This window comes from Pangasianodon hypophthalmus, chromosome 2 (assembly GCF_027358585.1).
Source record: "Pangasianodon hypophthalmus isolate fPanHyp1 chromosome 2, fPanHyp1.pri, whole genome shotgun sequence".
NCBI lineage: Eukaryota > Metazoa > Chordata > Actinopteri > Siluriformes > Pangasiidae > Pangasianodon > Pangasianodon hypophthalmus.
The window spans coordinates 28,106,524-28,132,150 of record NC_069711.1 but is presented as its reverse complement, the minus strand read 5'-3'; the positions used below and the strand labels follow the sequence as shown (position 1 = coordinate 28,132,150).

The 25,627-nt window shown below is 39.1% G+C and overlaps 1 protein-coding gene across 1 annotated transcript; it reads left to right on the top strand.

Moving 5' to 3' along the window:
* Nucleotides 1-1,111: 1,111 nt before the first annotated feature.
* On the top strand, nt 1,112-21,769 carry srp68 (signal recognition particle 68). Its single transcript, XM_026933480.3, has 16 exons — nt 1,112-1,271; nt 1,928-1,994; nt 2,085-2,198; nt 3,403-3,598; nt 5,070-5,152; nt 6,039-6,148; nt 7,435-7,517; nt 8,502-8,642; nt 13,085-13,183; nt 13,330-13,397; nt 14,341-14,494; nt 15,076-15,170; nt 15,380-15,509; nt 16,893-16,968; nt 17,135-17,187; nt 19,195-21,769. The coding sequence occupies exons 1-16, from the start codon at nt 1,184-1,186 to the stop codon at nt 19,420-19,422; spliced, it is 1,785 nt and encodes a 594-aa protein (XP_026789281.2). The 5' UTR covers nt 1,112-1,183; the 3' UTR covers nt 19,423-21,769.
* Nucleotides 21,770-25,627: the final 3,858 nt, after the last annotated feature.

Below are 25,627 nucleotides of genomic sequence, written 5' to 3'. Positions count from 1 at the left end.
GTTGTGTTACTCTGATATGACACATTGCAAGAACAGTTATAATGGCATTTAATAGGAGACGATATTTCAGTGATCTCAGACATTAGTAATAATGGTCAGATTTTGCTGTAAGCTCCTAAAAAAAAAAGAGCAAGAGCGTGTATTAAAGAGGAATCCATTAATAGGGGTGGCAATAAAAGTTGGACTCCAAGTTCCAGAATTCATTGCAGTTACAGCAGAGACTCGACTGGGTTAGTTAGCACATCTACGAGATGGTAAGCATGCTGGAGGGGACAGTGAACGCTGAAGCTTGGAACCCTGATCTGTTTAATCACATTGTACAGATGAGGAAATGAAAGAGCCGGACAGACTGAAGGACTAAAGCGCTGCTGCATCAGTTTTATGAGTAATATAGGAAACAGTTCACCAAAGTGCACAGATAGACCAACATATTGATGAAAGAAGTATAAACTAAAAATCCCAACTCAGGATTTAACCATAAAATAAATCATTTGTCCCACTGAAGATCACACATTATACTGAGAGGCTTACTTTATGTCAGACATTTGAAAGCATTTTTCAAACTTTATTGTGAAATAGCACTCAAAGTAAATTATGGTCCACACATTTTGATGTACACATAAACACAGGAAAATATGTATTTTGTGTGTTTTGCACTTTTACACCATTAAATAAGTGAATTGGAATTGAATATCACATCAGCTTTAATGCTAGAACGAGAATGAATGAATGAATCCTTTCTGGGGCATAGTTTCCTCCAGCATTCCAATAAACCCCACCCCCTCGTTTGTGATTGGCTAATAGTATCCCGTTTTCCTCGCTATGATTGGTTAATAGTACAGAGCTCCTCGCTTCCCCTCTCCCCCGCCGTTTTCCGTGGTTGCTACAGTGATGTGAAAGACATCTGGACTGTCCAATCGGCATGCAGCACTACAAGAGGAGGCGTTACCTAAGAAGAAAACGTCTTATATTTATATTTCTCAGTTAATATAGTTTATATTAACTAATTATATTTTGTACATTTCATCACGACACATTAAAAACATTTCATTCGTCGGATTTAAAAAAAAATCAGCCCGTACTTTCTCTTTGACCACGCCTCTGCGCTTTTTTGTGTATTTCCGGGTCAAGGATTTTCTACATCCGCTTTTTTACGAGACGTGTTCTACTTAGTGTGGAAAAGATGGCCGTGGAGAAAGCGAATGAAGCGAAAACACCATCGATGGAGGAAAATAAGGAGAACAAAATAGACGAGGGCCTTGCTCTAGAAAGTATCCTTCTCGAATGAAAGACGCGGTTTTAGGAATTTATGCAGTTCTTTATCTTAGTTTAGCTGACTAGCTAGCCAGCGTGTTAGTAGCTGCATCCCAAATGTCTCTGTGCTGCCTGTATAAGCGCACTACATAGGGTGCTCACAGTGGTCTCGTGTGCACCCTAACTAGTGCCCTTTCTGTTCAATGGGGACTCTATGGGGATTTACGCTTAAGCATACGTGTCATTTGTGTTAGTAATCAATTAGTGGTTCTTTAATTTAATGTTAATGAAGTTAATTAGATGACAGAATGTTATTGTTTAATATTGAGTTGAAATGAGGGATTTTCTGAGCCAGTGTTAAGATGTTACATGATGATCTGAGATTTGTCTTATTTCATGGAGCAACAAATCAGCCCTGATTAATGATGTTCTGGGAAGATGTTAGACCAGAGATCACATCCTGCACTTTCACATCCAGCACTTTGGATTTTCTTGTTCTGACTTATAATAATAATTATTCTGGTTTAGTAGATAAGTTCAATCAGATGCCACCAAATCACTAGGTTCGGTTGGATTTTGACCATGTTGTGGTTGTAGTACTTGGATGCCCATATAATTAGATTAGAACAGACATGATCATATGTTCTGGCTTTTTCTTAACGCCTTCTTCCAGTCCTCCAGATCATAAAAGATTCCCAGCAGCAGCATGGACTCAGGCATGGAGACTACCAGCGCTACAGGTCAGGCTTAACCACATGGCGAGTTACTTTTCTACAGTGATAGTGATCGTGTTTTTGACACGTCACGTTTGATATTTTCTTTTGTCTCAGGGGATATTGCTCCCGAAGACTGCGTCGTCTGCGCAAGACGCTGGGCTTCAGGATGGGCAACCGGCACAAGTTCACGGGCAAAAAAGTGACCGTGGAGATCCTGTCAGACAGTCGGTGAGAAAGCAGCATTGAAAACTGTAGTAGTGACACTGCACATGTGCTAAGTTTCTGGATTCAGTGATATCTGATCCTCCAGTGGTTTTAAGCCCTGGCTCTGGAGCATCGCTGACCTACAGTCTAGTCCGATACCAGGCGAGAGAGCAGAGCATGCAAAGCTTAATGCATTTCAGAAGCAATAAGGACACGATTCAACCCACTGACAGGAAGTGAACCGATGACTGAAAGTCTCATCTCACTTCAGAAGAAAAAGCAAAGTACAGTGTGTGATCCTGATTAAATCTGCCATATTTGCCACAATGTCACATGTAACACTAACATTAAATGCAGGGGAAAACATGATAGACTCCCTTGTGCTGTTAATGTATAGATGCCCGATGTGTGAGTTTTATTACAGAGGAGACATTCAATTAAACATTTAATTAGGTGTGAAATATGTGTAAGGAGAAGATTATTTAACATTTATGTCCAGAGTCTGCAGTTTCACCTCTTTGTAGCAGTCAGTAATGTGTTTCTCTCCGGGAAAGCCTTCAACACAGAGGGGTTTGTGCTTCTGACAAGATGCTTTTTTTGTATTACTAACTTTATAAGAGAGAAAATCGAGTGTAACTGCTGCTATAACTAAAGCGATAATACAAAGTAATTTTACTCACGGTTGTTCAAAAACATTAACCGCAACTATAAATAGATAGAAAGTGCGACATGTCATTCTTTAATAAATTTTAAAAAATTGTAATGTTTGGGACATGCTGTTGGGAAATAATCAATTTGGGGCTGGTAACATATCATCACACTACTGTGCATTGAGTGTTTTACTGTAACAGCACTCCTCAGAGGTTTTTTTTTTTTTTTTTAAATTACTTAGTTAGGTTATGCAGGTCAGGTTTAGTCCAGGACCTGGCTCTAATTCATGCTGAATGGAGAGAAACAGAGAAACACACAGTTCTTAAGTAATAATGCATTAGTAATAAGAGCTGTACGAGTGATATCAGACTTTCCCATGGTGTGAAATCAATCAGCTCCAGCTTCCGTTCTCTTTTGTTCACTCTCCTATGATTTTTTTTAATGTATTTATCTTTTATTTTATTTTTCTAGTTAAGTCCCACTGTGATGATTTTGATCATTTTGTTCCTTTCTCTCTTCTGTATGTCTCCCTCTCTCTCTCTCTCTCTCTCTCTCTCTCTCTCTCTCTACCTCACAGATATCTGTTGCTGGTTGTGATGGAAGCCGAGCGGGCGTGGAGTTACGCCATGCAGCTGAAGCAGGAGGCCAACACGGAGCCACGGAAACGCTTCCACCTGATGGCGCGTCTCCGGAAGGCAGCCAAGCACGGAGAGAAGCTGGAGAAGCTGTGTGAGAGCCAGCGCGTCGATGCCAAGACCAAACTAGAGGCCCAGGTAACCAAGCCTGTTTCTCTAAATACGAATATACTGTATGCTGCTGTGTAAAAATTGCGCCTACAGTGTCTTCTATGTTTAATGTAAGTTTATGACATGGAGCTTTGAGTTTGGCAAGAACAATATTTCCACTGTGATAGTCTCACTTTTGCGCAGTTCAGTTATGACATCATGATGGTGAAGTCCAGCAACTGGCTCGCATGAAAATATTCTCAGGCCAGTTCTTTGCTGTAAACATTTTTCCTGCCACAGCTTCAGGTCCTATTTGGGTTTAGTTTATGGAAAACCTTCTGTATGTCTTCTTACAGTGTGTGTTTGGGGGAAAATGGTAAATGGTCTGCACTTATATATCACCTTTTAACCTTAGCAGTTCTACAAAGCGCTTTACACTGTTTCTGCATTCACCCATTCACACACACGCACACACACAAACACACAAACACACACACACCAATGCACAAGGCGCTAGCCTGCCATCTTGAGCAACTTGGGGTTCAGTGTCTTGCCCAAGGACACTTTGGGCATATGGAGGGGCCGGGGATCAAACCGCCAACCCTGTCCTGTGGATCCTATAGATTTTGTATGCACTTAGTATTGGGACTCAGATAAGCCACGCCCACAAGTGATAACAATATCAAGTCCCTACATGGCAAACAAGAGACAAAACTTGGCATTTTACACAAAGACCAAGGTGCAGCCTGAAATGCATGTTCTTATACCATCATGTTTACTTTGACATGACGTATTTTTCGATCATCATAACGCTGGCGTGAGATCAGTGTATGATTGACTGTAATCATTCAGAACTGATTCTAACAGTCTAGAGGAATGCAGTTGAATCAGCATGTTTACCTCAATGCATTTTCCACCCCCATGCTGATTCATCATCCACATGGCCAAGTAGACAAGTCAGTGGAACAGATGGTACATTTCAGCATGATCCGAACGAAACATAAGCAGCTGTTCTCCAGTTATCAATGCTTCATTCTTACCCTGTTCCCCCGCCTGATTCAGAATCCCGCTGACGCTAAACAAATATCTTTCATTTAATAGAAGAATGAAGTAAAAGCTCCAAAGTGATGCCCATGATGTCTCATGATATGGTTAGCAAATCATTTCCTCGTACCTGTGTGTCTCATTCTGAAAATATCATCTGTTATTCAGGGAAGAGAATGATTCCAGTTAGTAAAAAGAATCATCCGATGTGTACAGTGTAGCAGGCGGTAGGATTCGTACGCCAGTGACAATGGAGTAAATAATTTTACGCAATCTTTGTAGTGTTTTTTTTTTTTTTTTTTGGCAAACCTGTTGCAATACTGCATTTAAGGTTCTCAGCACTGATCCACTATCACTCTGCTGAATACTGGTATTTATTACTGCCACTGGTGAAAATCTGTGTTCAGTCAGATGTTGTTCACACTGTTGATGAACAGAGTGTAAAAGTTCAGTGTGTGGTTGTCGCTGTGTGCAGGCGTACTCTGCCTACCTGACCGGCATGGTCCAGTTCGAAATGCAGGAGTGGAAATCTGCAATGGAGGCCTTCAACAAATGCAAGTGAGTGTTTCTTTTCAGACGAGTGCAGCTCCATGATTTTTATTTAATCACACGTGTTGAAACAGCTAAGAAACGATAGATGGTCTTAACACTGTGGCTCAAAGAACTGGATAGTGTTACAGTTCTCACAGCTGGATAGTGTTACAGTTCTCACAGCTGGATAGTGTTACAGTTCTCACAGCTGGACAGTCTTACAGTTCTCACAGCTGGACAGTCTTACAGTTTTCACAGCTGGACAGTCTTACAGTTTTCACAGCTGGACAGTCTTACAATTTTCACAGCTGGACAGTCTTACAGCTGGATAGTGTTACAATTCTAACAGCTGGACAGTCTTACAAATCTCACAGCTGGATAATCTTACAAATCTCACAGCTGGATAGTGTTAGAAATCTCACAGCTGGATAATCTTATAATTAGCATCACATCCTACATTTAAACAGGGTCACATTTACTCTGGTTACGAGAAGATTCCATATAAATAACACACTCTTGGGCTATTCACTGTTTCAGGAGTCAGGAGTTTTTCTCTGTGGTCGAATCCATATATTTTCATTTTAGCTTGCGGGTGATGCTAATTTTATTTCCAGTGTCTTTTTTTGTCGTGTCTCAATCTTCCCCCACACAGCTGAGGTGTCAACAGTGTTGACATTTCTGACTGATTTATCATGTTCTCACTGTCATGGTGCCTTTACATCATCATTAGCTAGAGTATACTCCGCATCAGTTGCCTAGCAACTGTATCCTCACTGCTTGAATGGTGAGTGTATGATGTGTTCAGTTTGAATGCACCATTAGCTGTAACGCACTTTATAGTGGACACTTTATAGTGGACTATAGTGGAGTTTTCTCAAGTGTATGATGGTTTGAATGACTGTTGAACTTACAGGACTATTTACCTGAAGCTGGCGAGTGCGTTCACTGAGGAGCAGGCTGTTCTGTACCACCAGAGAGTGGAGGAGATCTCCCCCAACATCCGCTACTGTGCATACAACATCGGTGAGACACACTCAAACACACACAAAAACACCACCATTGCATCTGATTGTTAAATGAGCATATGCAGACTTCAGCCAAGTGTTGGTATTGAGTGATTTTACTCATTGCAGTATCTGTGCATCTGCTCGAACAGTGTTTATAGCTGAGCTTTCAGATGGTCATCTCTATCTTGATCATCATCATCTCATTATCGTCAGTAGTACCAGTCGTAATAATGACTTGCTGCATTATTACCGTAATAATAGTCCTTGCTGCAGAACCAGAAGTCCAGGGGGTGGAGCTGGACCTGATCTAATTCCACTTTTAACCCGAACCCACGAGATACTCTATAACACCGAGTACCACCCTTAACAACACACTGAGTTGTCTCCACCTGCTGGTTCGACTCCATCCAGATAGGAGTAGCTGGATCTGGACTTTTGGTTCTGCAGCGAGGGTTACCTGGAAAATATTGTTACCGATAATATTGACCAATATAATGTTATATGATCAAATGTGTATATATAGAATTTGAATTGCAATTCATCTTAACTGTTATATTCTTCCATTCCTTTCTGTTCTATTCCATTCCATTCCTTTCTATTCCATTCCTTTCTATTCTATTCCTTTCTACTCCATTCCTTTCCATTCTATTCTATTCTATTCTATTCTATTCCATTCCTTTCTATTCTATTCCTTTCTATTTCATTCCTTTCTACTCCATTCCTTTCTATTCCATTCTTTTACATGTCATTCTTTTCCATCAAAATTAATTTCTGTTCAGTTTCATTCCTATTTTTTCCTTTCTATTCCATTCCTTTTTATGCCATTCCATTCCATTGCTTTCTGTCCCATTCTATTCGTGTCTCTTCCATTCTATTGCTTTTCTATAAGTGCTAATTTAATTCCAATTCTGAGGTTACCAAAAAGAGTGTTTGCACTGATTCCGGAAAGTTCTTTGCATAGTTAAAGGTTCTCAGTTTCTTAAAAAGGTTCTAGTTTGTTAGCTTTTCCAACAGGGAAACACTTAGCTGTGTTTTACTTGAAGCATTTAAGGCGCAACCAGAAAAAAAAAATCCATGAACTCATTCGTCTGCAGGCTTTTGTCTGCATGTAGCTGAAGCTGAGTCATCAGTTGCTCTCAGGTTGGCAGATATTAAATGCTGGAACACCTTTCCATGATGAACAGTGCTTCGGAAACGTCGCTCCTGGAGCTGTTTCTGTACTCAATAAGAGCCGTACTGTGCACACATTTCATTTTTCTGACACGCTGTAACACTGGATGATTGTATTTCCTTTCTTTAAAGGTGACCAGAACGCTATAAATGACCTCATGCAGATGAGGCTCAGTGCAGGAGGCGGCGGAGGCATGATGGCGGAGAAGCTTGAGGTCAGAGGTCACACTTCCAGACTGTTTTTTTTTTTTTTTTTTTTTTTTTTTTTTTTTTTTTTTTTTTTTTTTTTTTAAAATATAGTATTAAGACTTTCCTAAAACTAGTGATGAGCCTGATCACCTGTGAGATCGTCATGAGCAGGGATAGTCCTCTAAAGCCCACGTCTATTCAAATTGATTTCTTATATCTTATTATAAGCGGAAATAAGAACAGCAGGGAATCGACTGTTTGCTCCTGTTATCATAACATTAATTATGTTCATCCACACTATTACATGTAACTATAAACAGATAAAAAGTATGACATTCTTTAATTTATATATATATATATATATATATATATATATATATATATATATATATATATATATATATATATTCTTTAATATATACTTTAATATATTTAATATATTATATATTAAAACATGCATACATTACACACATACATATATAGATTTGCTTTTCTCTTTCAGGTCAGCACATTGGACCTGTTTTTATGATATCCGTGTTTAGCTAGCTTCTTTATTAAAAATGTCTTAGCAGTGAGCAGGTTTGTCTTTTTGGAGAGGGTGCTGCAGGATCTCCTCTCAGTAAGACACGGCTTATTAGTAATATGATAATGGGCAGCTCTGTATATTCAGCTCTGTTGATGCACCTAAATCTTCAGGGCTTTTGAATAGTAAGAAATGTGGCTGCTGTAGATAAATGATAGCTGAATGTGGAGTTGGATGATATGGCAGAAATATATAACACAATATATGACATATGTAACAATATTTACATACGAGTTGTTTGGAACAAAACCCAGCAAAACAGCAATGCCACAATATACCAGACTGTTTCGTGCAAACTGTGCAGCTGGTGGATGTTTTAGAAGTGACAGAATCTACAATACAGTGAGAAAAGCATATTGTAACATAGTTTATGTTTTTATCTATTTTATATTGTCATATCGTATATCACTTACCTCTCTTTCTCCAGGCTCTGATCACTCAGACACGAGCGAAGCAGGCAGCCACCATGAGCGAGGTGGAGTGGAGGGGTCGCGCTGTTCCCGTTAAAATCGATAAAGCCCGGATCTTTCTCCTGGGGCTGGCTGACAACGAGGCTGCCATTGCACAGGTGAGGACTAATGATCTCACACACACACACACACACTACTCATTATTCATATATATATATATATATATAATGTGTGTGTGTGTGTGTGTGAGAGAGAATGCTTAATTACTTATACACACACACTTTATCACTGAATCTCTATCACTCTATCACTCCAGGCCTCATTATTTTTTCTGTACCACAGAAAATACACTGTGAGATCAAGATTTGTTTGACTGTGTTGATATATCTAAAGATTTTTAAATAAAGTCCTGGTAACAGGATACAGCCTGTTAAAGAATCTTGGCGCCATTATTTTTGCCCAGCATCGCCTAAAATGTGGTGGCCAGCTACTATTGGTTCCACACACTTATAAGTGACAGATCTCATCTTGAGGTGGTAATAATAATAATAATAATAATAATGAGAATAAATGGCCTTTCTGTGTTTTTCAGTTTCCAGCCTTATTATTCCTGCAGCATGTTAATTCATCATTATAGCATCTATGAATTAAATCATTAAGACACACCCCCAAAAGTATAGTCATTCTGTAGCGAGGTTTGATGCTGAAACCTTATAATTCACTTTAAATACACTGCTGCTAAGATAATGCTCATTTTCTCGAATGGTGAGGTTAACTGTCATAACCGCCGGAATAGCCTGCCTAACTTGAAATTATGAATAAGCTGCCATATTCTGATTATGAAATTCTAACTAACATGTAGTAGGCACACTTGTTTAAGTCAAGAATGGCAAAACACATCTGCTAGAAGTCCAAAGAAAAAAACAAATACATTTTGGCCTTGTTGTACAGAAAATGTGTTCAGTTTCCCATTTCCTCCACTGGAGGGAGCTGTGTGCCATGCTGATCTGTTTGGCTGTGGCTTTGGTATGTGGTTGTGGGTGTAATTAGTATCTACCACACCCGTGCCACTCCTCAGACTCATGGCATGCTGTTCTGTCACCACTAAACTGCATTCTGCACGCTACACCCAGCTTCACGCACTACTGATCATATTCATGTTCTTTGATCAGTGCAGAAACTCTTCCAAGTGTTTGAGAAATTTTGAATATTTATTGCATCTTGGTTAGTGCGTCTTGGTGTTTGTGGGTTAAATTGTGCATATTTCCCTACGCAACTCTAACATACATGACCAGTTCAGCAAGCCCATGATAATTATTACCTTTTAATCGTGTCCCAGTGTATGTGACAGTGGGCTTTCTCCAAATTTAACAATCAACTACTTTTAGAGCTTTAGAGCAGTAATATTCATAAATACATGATCATGGAGGAACCATGTGTCAGCATGGAGACTCAACGCATGAGTCGATCGCCATGCAGAAATAAATCTCTCTCTCTTTCTCTCTCTCTCTCTCTCTCTCTCTCTCTCTCCCTCTCCTCTCTTTCCCTCTCCTCTCTTTCCAGTTGAGGAACTGGTTCCCCCAGTCTTTCTTACCGTTGTGAGGTGTTACCGAGGTGTATTTATGACACACCTGACCACAACCGCTTGGTGTGTGTGTGTGTGTGTGTGTGTGTGTGTGTGTGAGTGAGTGTGTGTGAGAGAGAGAGAGAGACAGTCATAATCATGTTAATTTAGATCTTTTGTAAACTCAAATGATCACGCCAACAATTTTTAGGTGTATATGTATGACGTAAATAATAGAACACAAACAAAGAACGTTAGAATGATACTAAAAACAAATTCATGGTGTACACTGGTACAGAAAATCATTATAGTGGTACCAATCTTTTGGTTTAATATTGGTTTAGTGTTATACGTGTGTGTGTGTATGTGTGTGTATATAATATATATATAAAACTTTTTTTTTTTTTTTTAAATAAAAGGTGATTATTTGCGTGCACAGACAAGTTAAAGTATGAAGATTAGCACTGCAGATGTTTGGCTGCAATCTTTTGAGACTTAATAGGAAAGGATGAAAGAAAATTGATCACGTAACACTTGGATGTTATTGTGTCATGAAGCCTATTGTGTTCCGGTACACAAATGCAGGAAAAAAAAATGGCGGGGTGACAGAGTTGTGTGGTATTTTGACCTGAATATTCAAAGAATTTAGGTTTTGTGGTTTAATTTCCTTACAGTCTAGTCAATAATTGGATAATTATTTGCAAGCCCCGCCTCCGTCTTTTTGAGGCATTATTGTTTCTATAGTAACAACTAAAACAGGGACTTGGATGGGGACGCACCACATATATACAAATTTAAAATGTGTGTAATTGTTAAAATTGTGAAGTTTTATGTGAGGAGATTATTATTTAAAATTTTTTGGACGGAATCTCCAGGGTCGGCGCTTTGAAACTGTCGGGGGTAAAGCTGTAACTTGAAGTTTCCTGACATGGGAGTGTCTTCAGGACAGACGGATTTGTGGTTTCTCAGTAACATGACAAGCTGCATTTTTCTGACTTTCTGGTGAAAGACTGATTTATAATGTAAGTAATAACAGGAACTTGTTTCCTTGACATTCAACAACAGTACACGTAACAATAAACGGATTAAAGGTACAGCTTGTTGCATTTTAATAGAATGGTCACTGTGGATAGCTTGCTGTGTAAGAGGAATAAAACACTTTGGTGCATGCTGTTAGTGGAAAATAATCAACTTTGGGGTGGCAATGGCTCTTTTCTTCTGGCATCTGGATAAATGATTGCATATAAATGGTGAAAGAAAGTATATACACCCCCATCCACAAATGCTTTTCAGTGTTCAGATTAGTGTGTGTGTTATTTTGTCTGCTTACTGTTTGTTTGGTTGCACACACTCATTTCTGTCTGCCCCAGCACAATTCCAGTCTTCGTATCTTTTTGTTCAGGGTTTCACTCTCTCACTAAGCACGTCTGTGTCTGATTCAAGTATGCGAGTGGCTTGACGCTTACCTGAAGTGTCGGTTTGGGTGTGATTTGCATGTGAGGATCACGTTGTGTAAGGAGAGCGTACTTGAACACTATTGCTGTCAGCATCAGCTCTTATCTGCGTGATCGGATACTCTTCTTAAACATGACTCGCAGTTACACTTTGGTGTTTTAAGCTTGCAGCCTTGCATAGGCGCTCAGAGGCTCAAGTTCTGCCCTAGTGGAAAGTTTTGAGTTAGATTTCAGGAATTCAAATTCCAGGAGTTCAGATTCCTTGAGCAGGACCTGTTTGGAGGAGGTGGGTGAGAAACAGAAATCTCAGAACTCCACAGCAGGGATGCTTTCGCCTGTAACTCCTTGCTGTTATCTGGACAAACCTGTGCTCTGATCCCGGTTCCTTTCCAAATTTTAGGGGGTGGAGGTGGTGTATACTTCATATAAAGGTTATTATTTAAGAAATCAAAATTAACTTGCACAGCACTTCATGTCTCCAACACTGAAGAATGAAATAAAACACTTCGGGACATGCTGGAATAGAAAAATGAGCAATGACAGGGTGGAGTGATGCCCCGTTACCACGCCACAGCAATTTCCCAAACATTGCAATTTTTATTTTCAGAGTGACACATGGTACTTTTTATCCATTTAACGCTGGTTAGCGCTTTATGTCATGGACCTTCTTTAAGATAAGTTGGTTCTTGCTATCACATTTTATAAGTGATAAACGGTCGGTCCTTCACCAGCTTCTCTCTCTTTCTTTTCCGTCTTGAAGTTACAAAACAGGAAATCTCAAAGCCGTCCTGTGTTGGTTACACCTTTACCTCGGACTGTTACAAAGCACTAACACTGGAGTCTCTTTCCAAAAATGCTACATCTCCTCGCAGAAAACTTCACCATATCAACAGTTACGCCTATCCACTGTGTATGTTGTTACCATAGTAACAATAATTAGAACAAATGCATTATTATAAACCTGTGATTTGCCTTGCAGCCAAAACTAGTGTCCTAGTTGCTGATATGAAAATTGAATCCACATTCTGACCAATCAGAATCGAGAATTCAACACTGCTGTGGTATAATGTGAGAGTTTAAGAACAGGGCTAACACTGTTTGTTATTTTCACTACAGTCAACTGGTTAATGTATAAATAACTGAAAAAATAAATAATCGGCGCACACTTGGCACTGTTCAGTCGTTTATTTTAACAGAAAGGATCACACAAAGTTTTGGCTTTCAATCCTTCATCAGTGTGTTATGTTTTTTCATACACAGGCTACAAAGCACCACTTAAGACGTTACGTTGATTAAAACAAGGTTTTAGATCACCACATGATGGCCAGCAACACTTAGGTTCACGTAACTCGTCATTTACTACAACAAACACTTCCAAGGACAAAACACATACAATATTAAATGGCGTGCTCCACCCTTCTTGTTCACAATGAGTTCCACCGAGTCTTATTTCCGTTAAAGAAAACGACTGAACAGAGATAGATGTGTGCAGACTATTTATTTCCTTCTGGTATTTATAACATGTGATAATGCCCTGTCTAATAGCTCATGGAATATGTATATCTGTATGTTTCTCTGTCAGGCAGCCAATGATGAGACGAAAGAGCGCCTGTATGAGACTCTGTTGGCTGAGTGCAGAGACACCATCCAGGCTGTGAGAGAGGAACTGCGCACTGATGTGGTAAGAGCACGCTGCTTTTCAACACACACATGCTAGCATCACATTGTGTGAATAATGAGACAGAGGAAGGAATTATTGGCACACCATGTGGGGAAAAACACCACAGAATTCAGAAATATACGTGTTGGTGTGTTTGACCATGACAGAAGCAGAGAGAGAGGGCTGCAGACAGTGCAGAGAGTGGAAAAGTCTCCAACCTGCAGTACCTGCACAGGTTAGTCTTTCCTGCCCGAGTGTGTGTGTGTGTGTGTGTGTGTGTGTGTGTGTGTGTGTGTGTGTGTGTGTGTGTGAGAGTGTGTGTGAGAGAGAGAATAATTTCTGCCGTAATGCCATAGTTCTAATTTGTAAGGGTATGTGTTTGATCATACTTACTTTCACGAGCTGTCCTTCGCATTTATTTGACTTTAATAGTTACTGAGCAACTCCAGCAAAATACATTGTCAAAACACATCTTTGTGCTTATCTGACACAAACACACAGCGATCGAGCCCACACTAGTGAGAGAAGACTTTAAATCAGACCTTATAAATGTATAGATTTAGAGGCCAGGTAGTGATGAAAGGTATTTTATTTGTCTTAATGCATAACTGATGCGTGTTTGTGATTTCTGAAATTAAATATATATTTTCAGAAATTGAGCTGTAATCATTCTTTACTGTGCACGTCGTTTATAAAATGAGCGTTTATTACAGTAGCACTGGGTATCACTATTCAAAGAGCTCCACACTCCATCGCTTTGTTTTTAATGAAACATATGAAGAGTGAAAACAGAACAACCAAAGATTTTGGTCATTTTTATAGCAGGAATACAGCACGAATGGCAGCAAAGTGCACCTAATATTTTATATATATATATATATATATATATATATATAATGTGTGTGTGTGTGTGCATATATATAAAATATAATATAATAGTAGCTATATATATTATATATATATATATATATATATATATATATATATATATATATATATATATATAGCTGCTATTATTAATAACATGGAGCGTCTCTCTGTGGGTCTGCGCTTGAATTCAACCGAAGAAAAGTTCTATTTACTTCTTTTTACTATTCAAACTGAATCATTGTTACAGTGTAGGTGGACTCAGTATAATCTCTCACAAGTGTAGTAATACAGTGTTTGTGTGTGTGCAGCTACCTGACCTACATAAAGCTGTGGACAGTGGTGAAGAGGAATGAGAGCATGGCTCGGGCGTTGCAGGCGAAACTGAAGGAGCCACAGACGGACGAGAACAAGAGAGGACCACGACCCCAAGACCTGATCCGGCTTTACGAGATCATTTTGCAGGTACACACACACACACACACACACACACACACACACACACACACACATACACATACATAAATACGTGCATACAGAGTACCATAATAAGACTTTATCTGGCTCTACCTGTCCTACAGCTTTACCTATATTGCTCTTAGAACCTGGCAGGACCAAATTGTTTTATTTGGACACTTCAATGAATTTAAATAGCACCTTTATTAACAGACTGTTGTCACAAATCAGCTACAGAGTGGAATATTATTTGCTTTTATATTGTATGACACAATACAACTTGCCTGTCACTACTCAGATTTTCCACTGAACTTTTTTTAGCTCCTCCTGTTTCACACAGTGTGTACTCTGACTAAATCCCCACAAAGAAATTAAATCCTACACAAACTTTAGGACGACTTTACACATTTCTAAATCTTTATCTCTATCATTAGGTTAAAAACCTGGTTGCACATAGAGAATGCACAATCAATTCTCTTTATCTGACACATTGGAAAGCTGACTGGAAATAGTTGTGTAGCTGCCTTCTCTTTATTTTTTTCATGGATAATTTACCTTTTTTTGTTCTTTTTAATCTGTTTTTTGGGCAGAGCCTGGCAGAGCTTTCTACCCTGCAGGGTTTGGAGGAGGACCATGCCTTCCAGAAAGAGGTGGCCCTTAAGACGCTGGTCTACAAAGCTTACAGGTGTGTGTGTGTGTGTGTGTGTGCGCGCGTGCGCACGCACACGCTCTCATTACTGACACACCCTCGCAGTGTTATCTAGCCTTAACTTTAAGAAAGCAACATGCCACCACATTTCTGAAATAGTTGAAATTCTGTTACACATTAGAAACATGTCTTTTTGTCTTTAATACACATAATGACTGTCTTTGTCCTGTCCTGTACTTGTGCAGGTGCTTCTTCATTGCCCAGTCATATGTTGTGGTAAAGAAGTGGAGCGAGGCATTAGTTCTGTATGAAAGAGTGCTGAAATACGCCAGAGAGGTCCAGTCCAAGGCCAAAAACCTCAATAACAGCCTCAAGGTATAGCATTTACACAGTGCTGATTTCTGTCTCATCATAATACAAACGGTATCATGTACTTGGAAAGACTTGAGCAGTCATTTACGCATCAAAACAAACCAACCTGGAAGTACTCAGAGAATGTGTTTATATTTGTGAGGCTTTTATGCAGGAGTTAAGGCAGGCTATGAGGAGAGTTTACTAGTTATTACAGTTTAATGCTGCTTAGCTTCTCTTTAGAGGTGAGGAGTTGAGTTGAGTCGGTGGAGTTGAATAGTAAAATAATATTTTTTAAACTCATTCAGAATGCCCCAATTCGCACCCATGTACATAAAGCTCCGTCCCTAAAACTTAGGGTGGTTCATCTAGAGTTAGCATTAGCATGGACCGTCTCATAGTGATTTATGAGGATGTGAAGGGGCCTTGGGGGCGTGTCTATAAAATGACTGACAAGAAGTTAATCCAAATACAAACATATAAATCCAAATACAAACTTTTTTTCAGTCGAGTAATACACTTGTTCTGAGACAATAGCTTAAACAGTTTTTATTAATATTATTTTCCTAGTAAGAAAAATATTGACCTTTTATTCAACCTCAGATCGTAGTTATCGTTCGTAATATTTGGTAGGTTTACTGAGATTAGTTTTGTGATTGGATTTATAATTGCAATCGAGTCAGACTTTTATTATCATTATTAGTAATTATCATTTATACAGCAGTATTGTTGAAGGCTCAATTCTGATTGGTCACAAGGTGGTGATTAATTTTCTATAACTGCAGCTCTTACATGAGGACTTGTACAGTGAACTTGCCACATAAAAGTTAATAAAAAATGAATTTAAAAAATTGTTATTTAAGAAAGAAAACATGTAATCACTGATATGGTGAAGTTTTCTGAAAGGAGATGTTTGTTGAACATTTATGGAAGGAATCTCAAGTGTTGGCTCTTTACGTTTTCCACGACGAGAAAGCGGTTTGACACAGGACTTTGCGCTTCAGTTTCCTGCTGTTTTTTTTTTTTTTTTTTTTTTCGGTCTGATTAACTTTGAGAGAGGAAAAATAGAGAGGCTCGTGAACGAATGACTGGTTATAGTTGCTATAAGGTAAATGATGACAGCAACTAACTCGTTTCGTTGGCACGACTTTGACGTATCTTCCATTAAAAATGTACATTTTTTGGCAAATTGCTATGGTATAAGACGTTTATTCTTTTTAAAAGGCTGTTTCAACTTAACCGAGCACCATTTGTCTAGCCCACTGATGAATGAATGAATGATTTACAGTTCTAGTTGACAGGTTTTTTTTTTTTTTTTTTAATTAATTAATTTTTTATGCACTTTGACGTGTAGTATGATAAGAATGCCATTGCCTTACTTTGCTTTCCTTGTGTCACTGTCACAAGGATCTTCCGGATGTTCAGGAACTCATAGCTGAAGTCAACTCTGAGAAATACTCCCTTCAGGCGGCAGCCATTTTGGGTAGGTCTTCATCTCCTTGAGCATCTAGTTGCAGCGGCTGTTGTGGTTTCGATATGTGTAACGGGTCGCTGCAGAAAAGAGGATGCACACATTCACCTGTAGGTATTTCATAAGTGATGTTTCTGTCTCGTGACTTTTTCTTTTTTTGTGTGTACGTGGTGTTTAGATAAAGAGGATGTGACTGAAGCTCCTGCTCAGCAGCAGGTCAAAGATAACAAGGTAAGAAACAGTCCAAAAACCATAATTTTTTTTTTTCACCATCTAAGGTACGACCTTTACTGACCCCATGATCCCAACTATGACGTTAGGGATCTTTTCACAACTTATCAAAGTAAAAACTTTACTGTAAGCTACTATTTACTGTAGCCATGCTTAAAGTTGTTTCTTGGGTCAGAAATATGCAGATATGCAGAGTCAGAGTTATTGCATGTAACACATGAAAACACGAACGTGATCGTTTCAGCAGAAAGAGCAGTTTTTAGGTGAGGTTTTAGCCATTGACCAGCATGTCCATGCTAAACCTTCTCCCAACCAGCACTAAACATGGAATTCATGTTAGTGTACTATAGTGTATACACAAAACAACATAACTTTTTATGACCATCTATAATTCTGGAACACACACACGCACACACGCGCACACAACTGCAAACACTACTATCGAGGGGTGGAGATCAGTGGAATGTTGCCGGGCAGATCTCGGTGTGTTAAAGACACAGATATGTGTGTAGGGTGCTGCTACAGGGCAGGGTTCCAGTGTCATGTAGAGTGTTGCTTTTTGTTTAATATTGTTTCAAACGAATGTCTCAGGGTGTTAATGTGGGAGGTTGGAAATAATTATTCACTCATGCTGTTACTTAAAGAAACACCTCATCTGATATCTGGCCATGGCTTATGTTTACTTTTTCTTTACTGTGCCATCACAGTCCATTACCCAGAATGCATTCTCAGTATGACAGACTACTAGAAAAACTAAAATAGACACGCCCATTTAGGCCACAGCATGAATGCAGCCAGTGAGGAACATTGTAACAGAAACAGAATCTGTCTGGCCCATGATTTGGTGTGCAGAAATGTTACTAGATGCCTGAGGAGTGAAATGCAAAATGGATAGTTTCTTTAAGACTGATCGTAACTAGGACTTGTATACTTCCTTTGACCACCAGATTTCGACCACTCCCTTTGAGCAGGCTCGATTTTAATAAAATCATCTGCACTTTCTTCATACAAATTTCTTCTTGTCTTCTCTCTTTGTCAACAATTTTATAAAAAAAAAAAAAAGTCCAGAGAAAGCCAAAGTAGGCAAGATCATCTACATTTTATTTGTCTTGGAGCTTTAGTTACCAAGTTTGTTGTTGTTTCAGGGTGAAAGATCACTCCATCCCTAATTACTCATTATGTCCAGGTGATATGGACCAATGAACAACCAGCTGACGTCAAATTCCTCCTTATTAAAAGTTTATAATTAAATGGGCATCCATGTTAATCTGTAGAAGGCGTAAAAGTATTGCTGAGCTACAATAGAAACAACTCATGGATGAGAGACACACCCTGAAGTGGCATCTCTGGCAGGTTTCAAACACACTCCCACACAAATGTATTGGTACTCGTTGGCTCAATCTGCCCTGCCATATCTTCCCAAGTCACAAAACACAAACTCTCACTATTTTATATTCATATTAAGAATTAAGTTTATAGTACTGCCACAGAAACTATAAGACTCAGTAAATATATCACATCTAACACATGATGTGTAACTGATATCATAAGCAATATCTTTTTTTTTTTTTTTTTTTTTTTAACAAAAAAATAGTGTTATATTTTTAAGTAGTCAATACTCTGTATGTATGTTTAGATCCCTAATGAGCAAGCCTGCCAAAAAACCTTTAGAGAGAACAGACTCAAAAGGGAACCTGTCGTCTTGTGTGTGACACCGGATAGTGGGATTATTACAGTATAAAGGTGTAGAAGAGTAAAGGCAAGCAGAACTAAGTGTATTAAAATTATGTGTGAGAGTATTATGAGTAGTCTTGGGATGAGCAAAGGACAGTCTTTATGATTACTGCAGCAGCCACTGAAGAAAAGGTGAAACTTGGGCACAAACTGTATTTTGGCAATTGCAAATCTTTAGGGTATCCATTTATCACAATTGTCACATCATCCAGCCCTAATACATACATTCAATCCTTCTCTCAAACTCATCTATCCTTCATTATCCTTCCTCAGCCTCTCTCTGAGCGATTGGAGACCTTCCATCTTGACCCATCCCTCCTCGGCAAGCAGTCCAATCTTGTCCCGTTTCCGCCGGACTTCCAGCCAATCCCGTGCAAGCCTCTGTTCTTCGACCTGGCCCTCAACCACGTGGCCTTTCCACCGCTGGACGATAAGGTGGAGCAGAAGGGCAAGGGCGGTCTCACCGGCTACATCAAGGGCATCTTCGGCTTTGGCAGCTAAATCGAGGCTTCGCTCGGCCTCGAACCTGAGAGCTGGAGGGAGTCAGAGCACGATCTGGACTTGCTCCCTTAATCCCTTCCCTGTCTGTTTGTCATATTCTTCTGAAATCAGTTGTCACTGTCTTTCACTCCATGACCTGCAGGGTCACAGATGTGCACAGTGAAGGGTTTACCTGATTCACCAAAGCCCAAATCAACTCAGCAAACGCAATGGGTTGTATTGTGTGGTGAACAAGGAAGCAATTTTATGTGCAAAAATGTGGCCATATAGGTTTGGGAGAAAAGAACACTAGTGTGTGTGTATAGTAGTGGTATTGAATTCATATTCACGGTGGGTTCTACCACAATGTCTAGATCTATTTTATTTATGCAAGAAGGGAGTAGGGCACAAGGGTCGGGGGCAATTTCGGACTATTCCAAGCTCAAGGGTCCATGTCTTTTCTCCATTTAGTGCAAAAAATGATATTAATTTAGTATCCTTTAAAGAATTTTGTTTCGTTTTAAACTCAGCTGACCAGGTTTAATACACAAGTAAGCCTTTGTTTCACAGGTACAGAGAAATGTACACTAGACACAGTAAACCAGGAAGAGGCAGTTTGTCAGTCTGCATCTGGAACTGACATAACTGGCAGGTTAATTATCCGGCAAATGTGGAAAGAACTCAAACACAGAGCCGGTGCTGGTTCACGGCATTAAAAAAAAAAAACACCATGAAGGAGGTTTTTTTACCATCCAAATCATTACGTTTTCATAAAGCATAAAGATAGATTTATGAAAGCATAAAGCATAAGCTTTTCATAAAGCATAAAGATAGAGCGATGGACAACAAGTATGCTGCAGATCATTGCTAGGGATGCATCGATACCTTCCCCAACCCCAGATCGAGTACCAGTAAATGATTTGTGGTACTCATTGATACAAATACCAAAATGAGTAACCTGCTTAGTAGTAAGCAATCAGGGGCATCATGGAATATTTCATTTAACTCTGTTTATGTAATTTGCTGCTGTGGCTGCTAGCAGTGAGCTCCTCGTGCTCAGCTTTAACAGTATCTTTAATACAGAGTACAAGAGATTTTACTGCTCTACGCAGAGTCTTATTAAATGACCATGTGTGCTTATACAGCTCTGCGTGCTCAGGTCAGCCACCCTTGAACTCTCTATTAAAGATAATATTGAAGCCCCATAAAGATGTTTTGATGATACAATCAGGTCACCTGTGTTGCAGGAAGATGATGGATCTTGATATTTTCACAAAGCACAGTTTGCTTTGTGAAGCACGTCTAGATGGCTGTCATTTCATGTCGTCTGTTCATTAGCACGGCGGTGTACACTACGATACGTAGTATCACATGGTATTTTCGCTTATTTATGAGTATAAACCAGTATGTGTATCGATGCATCCCTAATCACTGCGTGTTTGTTGCATTTGCCAGTAAAATGATTGTCCTACACAGACCACTGATTCATGGCTACAATATGAATTTTGCTGCCTTTTACAACAATATTATTTTTGAATCCCTGCTCACATCCATTTTTTTCCAAAGTAACTTGCATTTTAATGCTGGAACTGAACTGATTTGGTACCAGCTTCTTATCCGGTAGAGGAGCATTGAATGATGCCAGATTAAGCACCAACACTGGCACCTTGGCTGTGGCCAAAAATGACTATATGTCAGTATGGAATGGAGGGTTTTAAAATCCATACATCAGTCTCCTCAGACATATGTATTGTCTTAATTTGTAGATTTGTAGATTAAATTATAATCTGTAACATTACTTTGAAAATAGTCATTAATCATTTTGTACACAGTCAGCATTTATCAAATACATGTTCTTTAAAGACTGACTTCAGTAGCTGGCCATATATAGGGAGGAAATACTTTTCCTAGGTTAGAGTAGTCCTATAGGTTTTCTTTGTCCTCACTTTTGAGAACCTACAGAGGAAATTTAACATTTTTTCCCCATGACTACTAAGTTTACTGGTCTCTCTCAGCGTGACTGTAGACAGGTGCTGCTGTTGCTCGTATCGACTCGTACCAAAGCAAATCTCTGCCGTCATTTTTGCGTCTCGTCACTTACTGACAGCGTCTCTACTGTCTCATCTACTATTTCTATTTTATTATCTGTTATTGATAATTTCTGGCTTACTTGTTGTACCCTGACTGATATTTTTTCTTTTTAAATGTTTTATGAGCAAAATGGTGGCGATTATTAGGAGGAAGGGGCTGAATGGCTGAAAATGTTTTCTGCTGTGATCTCATTTACAATTGTCAGCAAGATAATACATGAAATGAAAGTTGGTTTAAGTGCTCCTAATTAAAAGAATAAACCATAAATGAAGAAGCACTGAATGCTGTTGTTTTGTTTAACAGTATTTACTGGGTAGAATTGAATTTTGCTACAACCACCAAACATTACATACAGCTTAAACTAATTACACCTTTATTTATTATTTTTTTTCAATTCCTTAACCAATTTTCTTCACTAGTTAGACCATTTAGTTGGGTCTCCCCTCTTGCACAGCTGGGACAACTTCATCCTTTTAAGACACATTTAAGCTAACCACTACATCATCTCAAACTACTCGTAGTCTACCGGCCCACTTCCATATACACATGAGCTAATGCATGCCCACTACTGCCTACATTACCCTTATACCATTTAGCAGATGTCCTTACACTAAGTGACTTATAGAAGTGCTTTCTAGTCTCCTTCAAAAAGATCATTATGCTAGTTCAATAGGTCAGTGTCTAAGAATACCATTGAGCTAAAACCCAATTGTTGTTCCCAAGGGGAAATTAGAGTGTTCCAGCAGCATACATAAAAGACAAGTAAGAATAAATAAAGATAAAATAAGATAAAGTAAAATAAATATTGAAAATATTGAAAAATATAATTAACTTTAAATGTAGAAATGTATGCATAGCATAGATATAAACTGTATCAAGTAACCCCATATAGTATGTATCATATACATCTATAGCTATGCTAGGGTGCAGGAAGTACAGTAGTACAGCAAGAAAACACACCAGTCAAGGGATTTTTATGCCTCTGCCACTAGATAGTTGTCTGTCAGTCTGTCCGAGATTCTTGCATCACTGTAACCAGCAGATGATCTGATTAGTTTTGGAATTAATCCACACAGGGTCAAAGTACAAAGATACATTGGTGTAAAATAAAGGTACAACACTCCGAAGAGTCTTACCCTTATTAAGTTCCATCCCACCCACCCATGGCGACTATGTAGTCTACCCCAATCCCCCCATCCCACTCCCCCATAACACGTTAAGGTTCAGTTATTGACAATACATATAATAACATAATATCACAACCATTCAATAAGATGACAATTTAAGATGAAAAATAAATAAATAATAACAAAATAATCTAACAATCAATTACATGTGAAACATGTAAAAACAATTAAATCAATTACAACAGCTCCTTAATTTTAGAGATTGCCAGCTTCCCTTCTATGTTTAAAGGGTATTTCAATGCAAATTATTCACAAGCAGGACTAGGCAGTGGAGGTGTCCCCATCAACGCCATTGTCAGTGTTGAGTTCTACTTGTTTAAAAATTAAATTAGTGCTCATTTAACTGGTTGGTGAACAGGTAGATATTAAGTCTGTTTGAAGCCAGCCAGGGGAAGTTCATTTCATGACCGGGGTGCCAGGGCAGAGAAGAATCTTGAGGCATGCCTTCTTTGTACCTTGAGGGATGGAGGGGCCAGTCGAGCCATGCTTTGTAGGCAAGCATCAGTGTTTTAAATGTTATGCGGGCAGCTACAGGAAGCCAGTGGAGGGAAAGTATCAATGGGATGATGTGGGAGATCTTGTGGAGAGTGAAAACAAGTCTTGCAGATGCATTCCAGATCAATTGCAAGGGTCAGATGATATGCAGGGGCAGACTTGGCAGGAATGAGCTGCAGTAGCCCAATCTTGAAATGACAAAGGATTGAACAAGCACCTGAGAGGTGTCCCTGTGTAGAAATGTCCAGATCCTCCTGATGTAAAGCAGAAACCTGCATGACAGAGTCAGATAATTAAAGAAGGGTAGTCCAGATTGTCCAGAATTACCCCAAGGATGTGTGCGTTGCCACATGGCATGATCTTGACATGGGGATGCATCTCCAGGGATACACAGCCGATCAGTCTTGTGGGTTGTTGGGATTTATTTTCAGCTGTTGAGCTGCCATGTTTGTCATGGCATACTGAGATCGGGGGGAAAGGAGAGGATGAGTTGGGTATCATCAGGATAGCATTGGTAGGAAGAACCATGCAAGGATATTACTTCACTGAGAGAGCAAGTATAGAGGGTATGAATTAAAGAGGATCAAGTACTGAGCCTTGCTGGACACAAGTGGAGTCTGCATGCCACGTCATATGACCAGGTAGAAAGCAAACCACTGCCATGCTGTGCCACTAATTCCAAGGCTCATGAGGATGAGGAAGTGAGGAAAAGGAATCAGGGTGTGGTAGGAGTTGGGGGAGGGTTATGAACAGTTGTTGATAGACAGGGCAGGGAGGGCAAGAGTGAAGGATACTGATTGACAGGGCAGAGATAAAGGCTGTCCATCCCACCCAAACAGAGGGACAGTTACACTCCCTTGAACGTCTATGGTACTGTTTCCTTTTAGCTTTATATTCATTTGTTCACACACTCTGTAACACAAGCTTTGGCTATATAAAGGTGACACCGTTTGCCATGCCAGTAAGTCAATTTGCACTTGAACTGTCATTGGAGTTGAAACTCGCAAACTCTGTTGCTCCATTTGTTGCTGGTTTCTTTATCTCAATATATCTAATTTGTAACATTTTTATAAACTTCTAGCTCCCATGGTACAATGTTAAAATGCACTAAGCTGTCAGCTTTAAACTAAACTATGTTGCTTTTAACTTGTTACTACAACTTCCTTTTCTATTTTTAGTGTGTGGTTTGTCCATGGACCACATCTGAGAGACCATCCAGAAATTACTAGACTACTGACCTTGAATGATTTACATATCATTCTTTGTGTGTGTGTGTGTGTGCGCGTGCATTTATTGCATTTTTACTTTCATTGACTATCTCATCTTTCTGTTTCCCCTCCCAGAATTCCACTACAGATCTTTATCGTGGTGGCTTAAGACGCATTTTACACATTCCAAAACGTACATTTGCAGCCAAGATGATTTCTGGGCCTGAGGCAAACCTACTTACACACATAAACACACACACACACACTCGATCTGATGAATATGCAAAAACACCAATGCCTGCAAGGATGGAATAATTTTCTGATACATGCATGAAACATTTGGAATACAAAAGTCTGTTTTGTACTTTGAGGGTCATAGAAAAAATAAAATCAGTATATGCAGCCATGAATTAGTCGTCTCTTTGTGCTGGCTCTTTTAGAAGATTTTACACTGGAGCCTGACTCGCTTATCTACAGAGTCACAATATCCTCATCAGCAGCTGAGGTTCTGCTTGTTATAAAAAAGTATGTAGTGCATTGGGGATAAAAGGATAGAAGTTTATCAGGATAAAGGTACAAGGAATTTTACTTTCAATCAAAGTTAAGTGCATATATATATATATATATATATATATATATATATATATATTTATATATATATATATATATATATATATATATATATATATATATATATATATATATATATATATATGTATATATATATGCATACGCAGCATGGTGGCTCAGCAGGTAGGACTGCGGCCTCACAGCTCCAAGGTTCGATCCTGAGCTTGGGTTACTGTCTGTGCGGAGTTTCTGTGCATGTTCTCCCGTGTCCGTGTGGGTTTCCTCTGGGTTCTCCTGTTTCCTCCACTTCCCAAAAACATGCCGTTAGATGGACTGATGCCTCTACATTGCTCCTATTTGTGTGTGTGTGTGTGTGTGTGTGTGTGTGTGTGTACGTGCATGGTGCCTAGTGTATGCCAGGTGTATTCCCGCTTCACACCCAGTATTCCCTAGATGCACTGCGACTCTGACCAGGATAAAACGGTTATTGAAGATGAATGAATAAATGAATGACTAAGTAGAACCTTATGGCTTTTACATTTATTTAAATAGATTTTATACACAATTCAAAGTATAATGTTATTTTGTTAATCAGAAGATAGAGTAAGGTTTTATTAAACAATTTAAGACTAACACCTTCGATCTGCAGTGTCCTTTATTATTCATCATAATGTT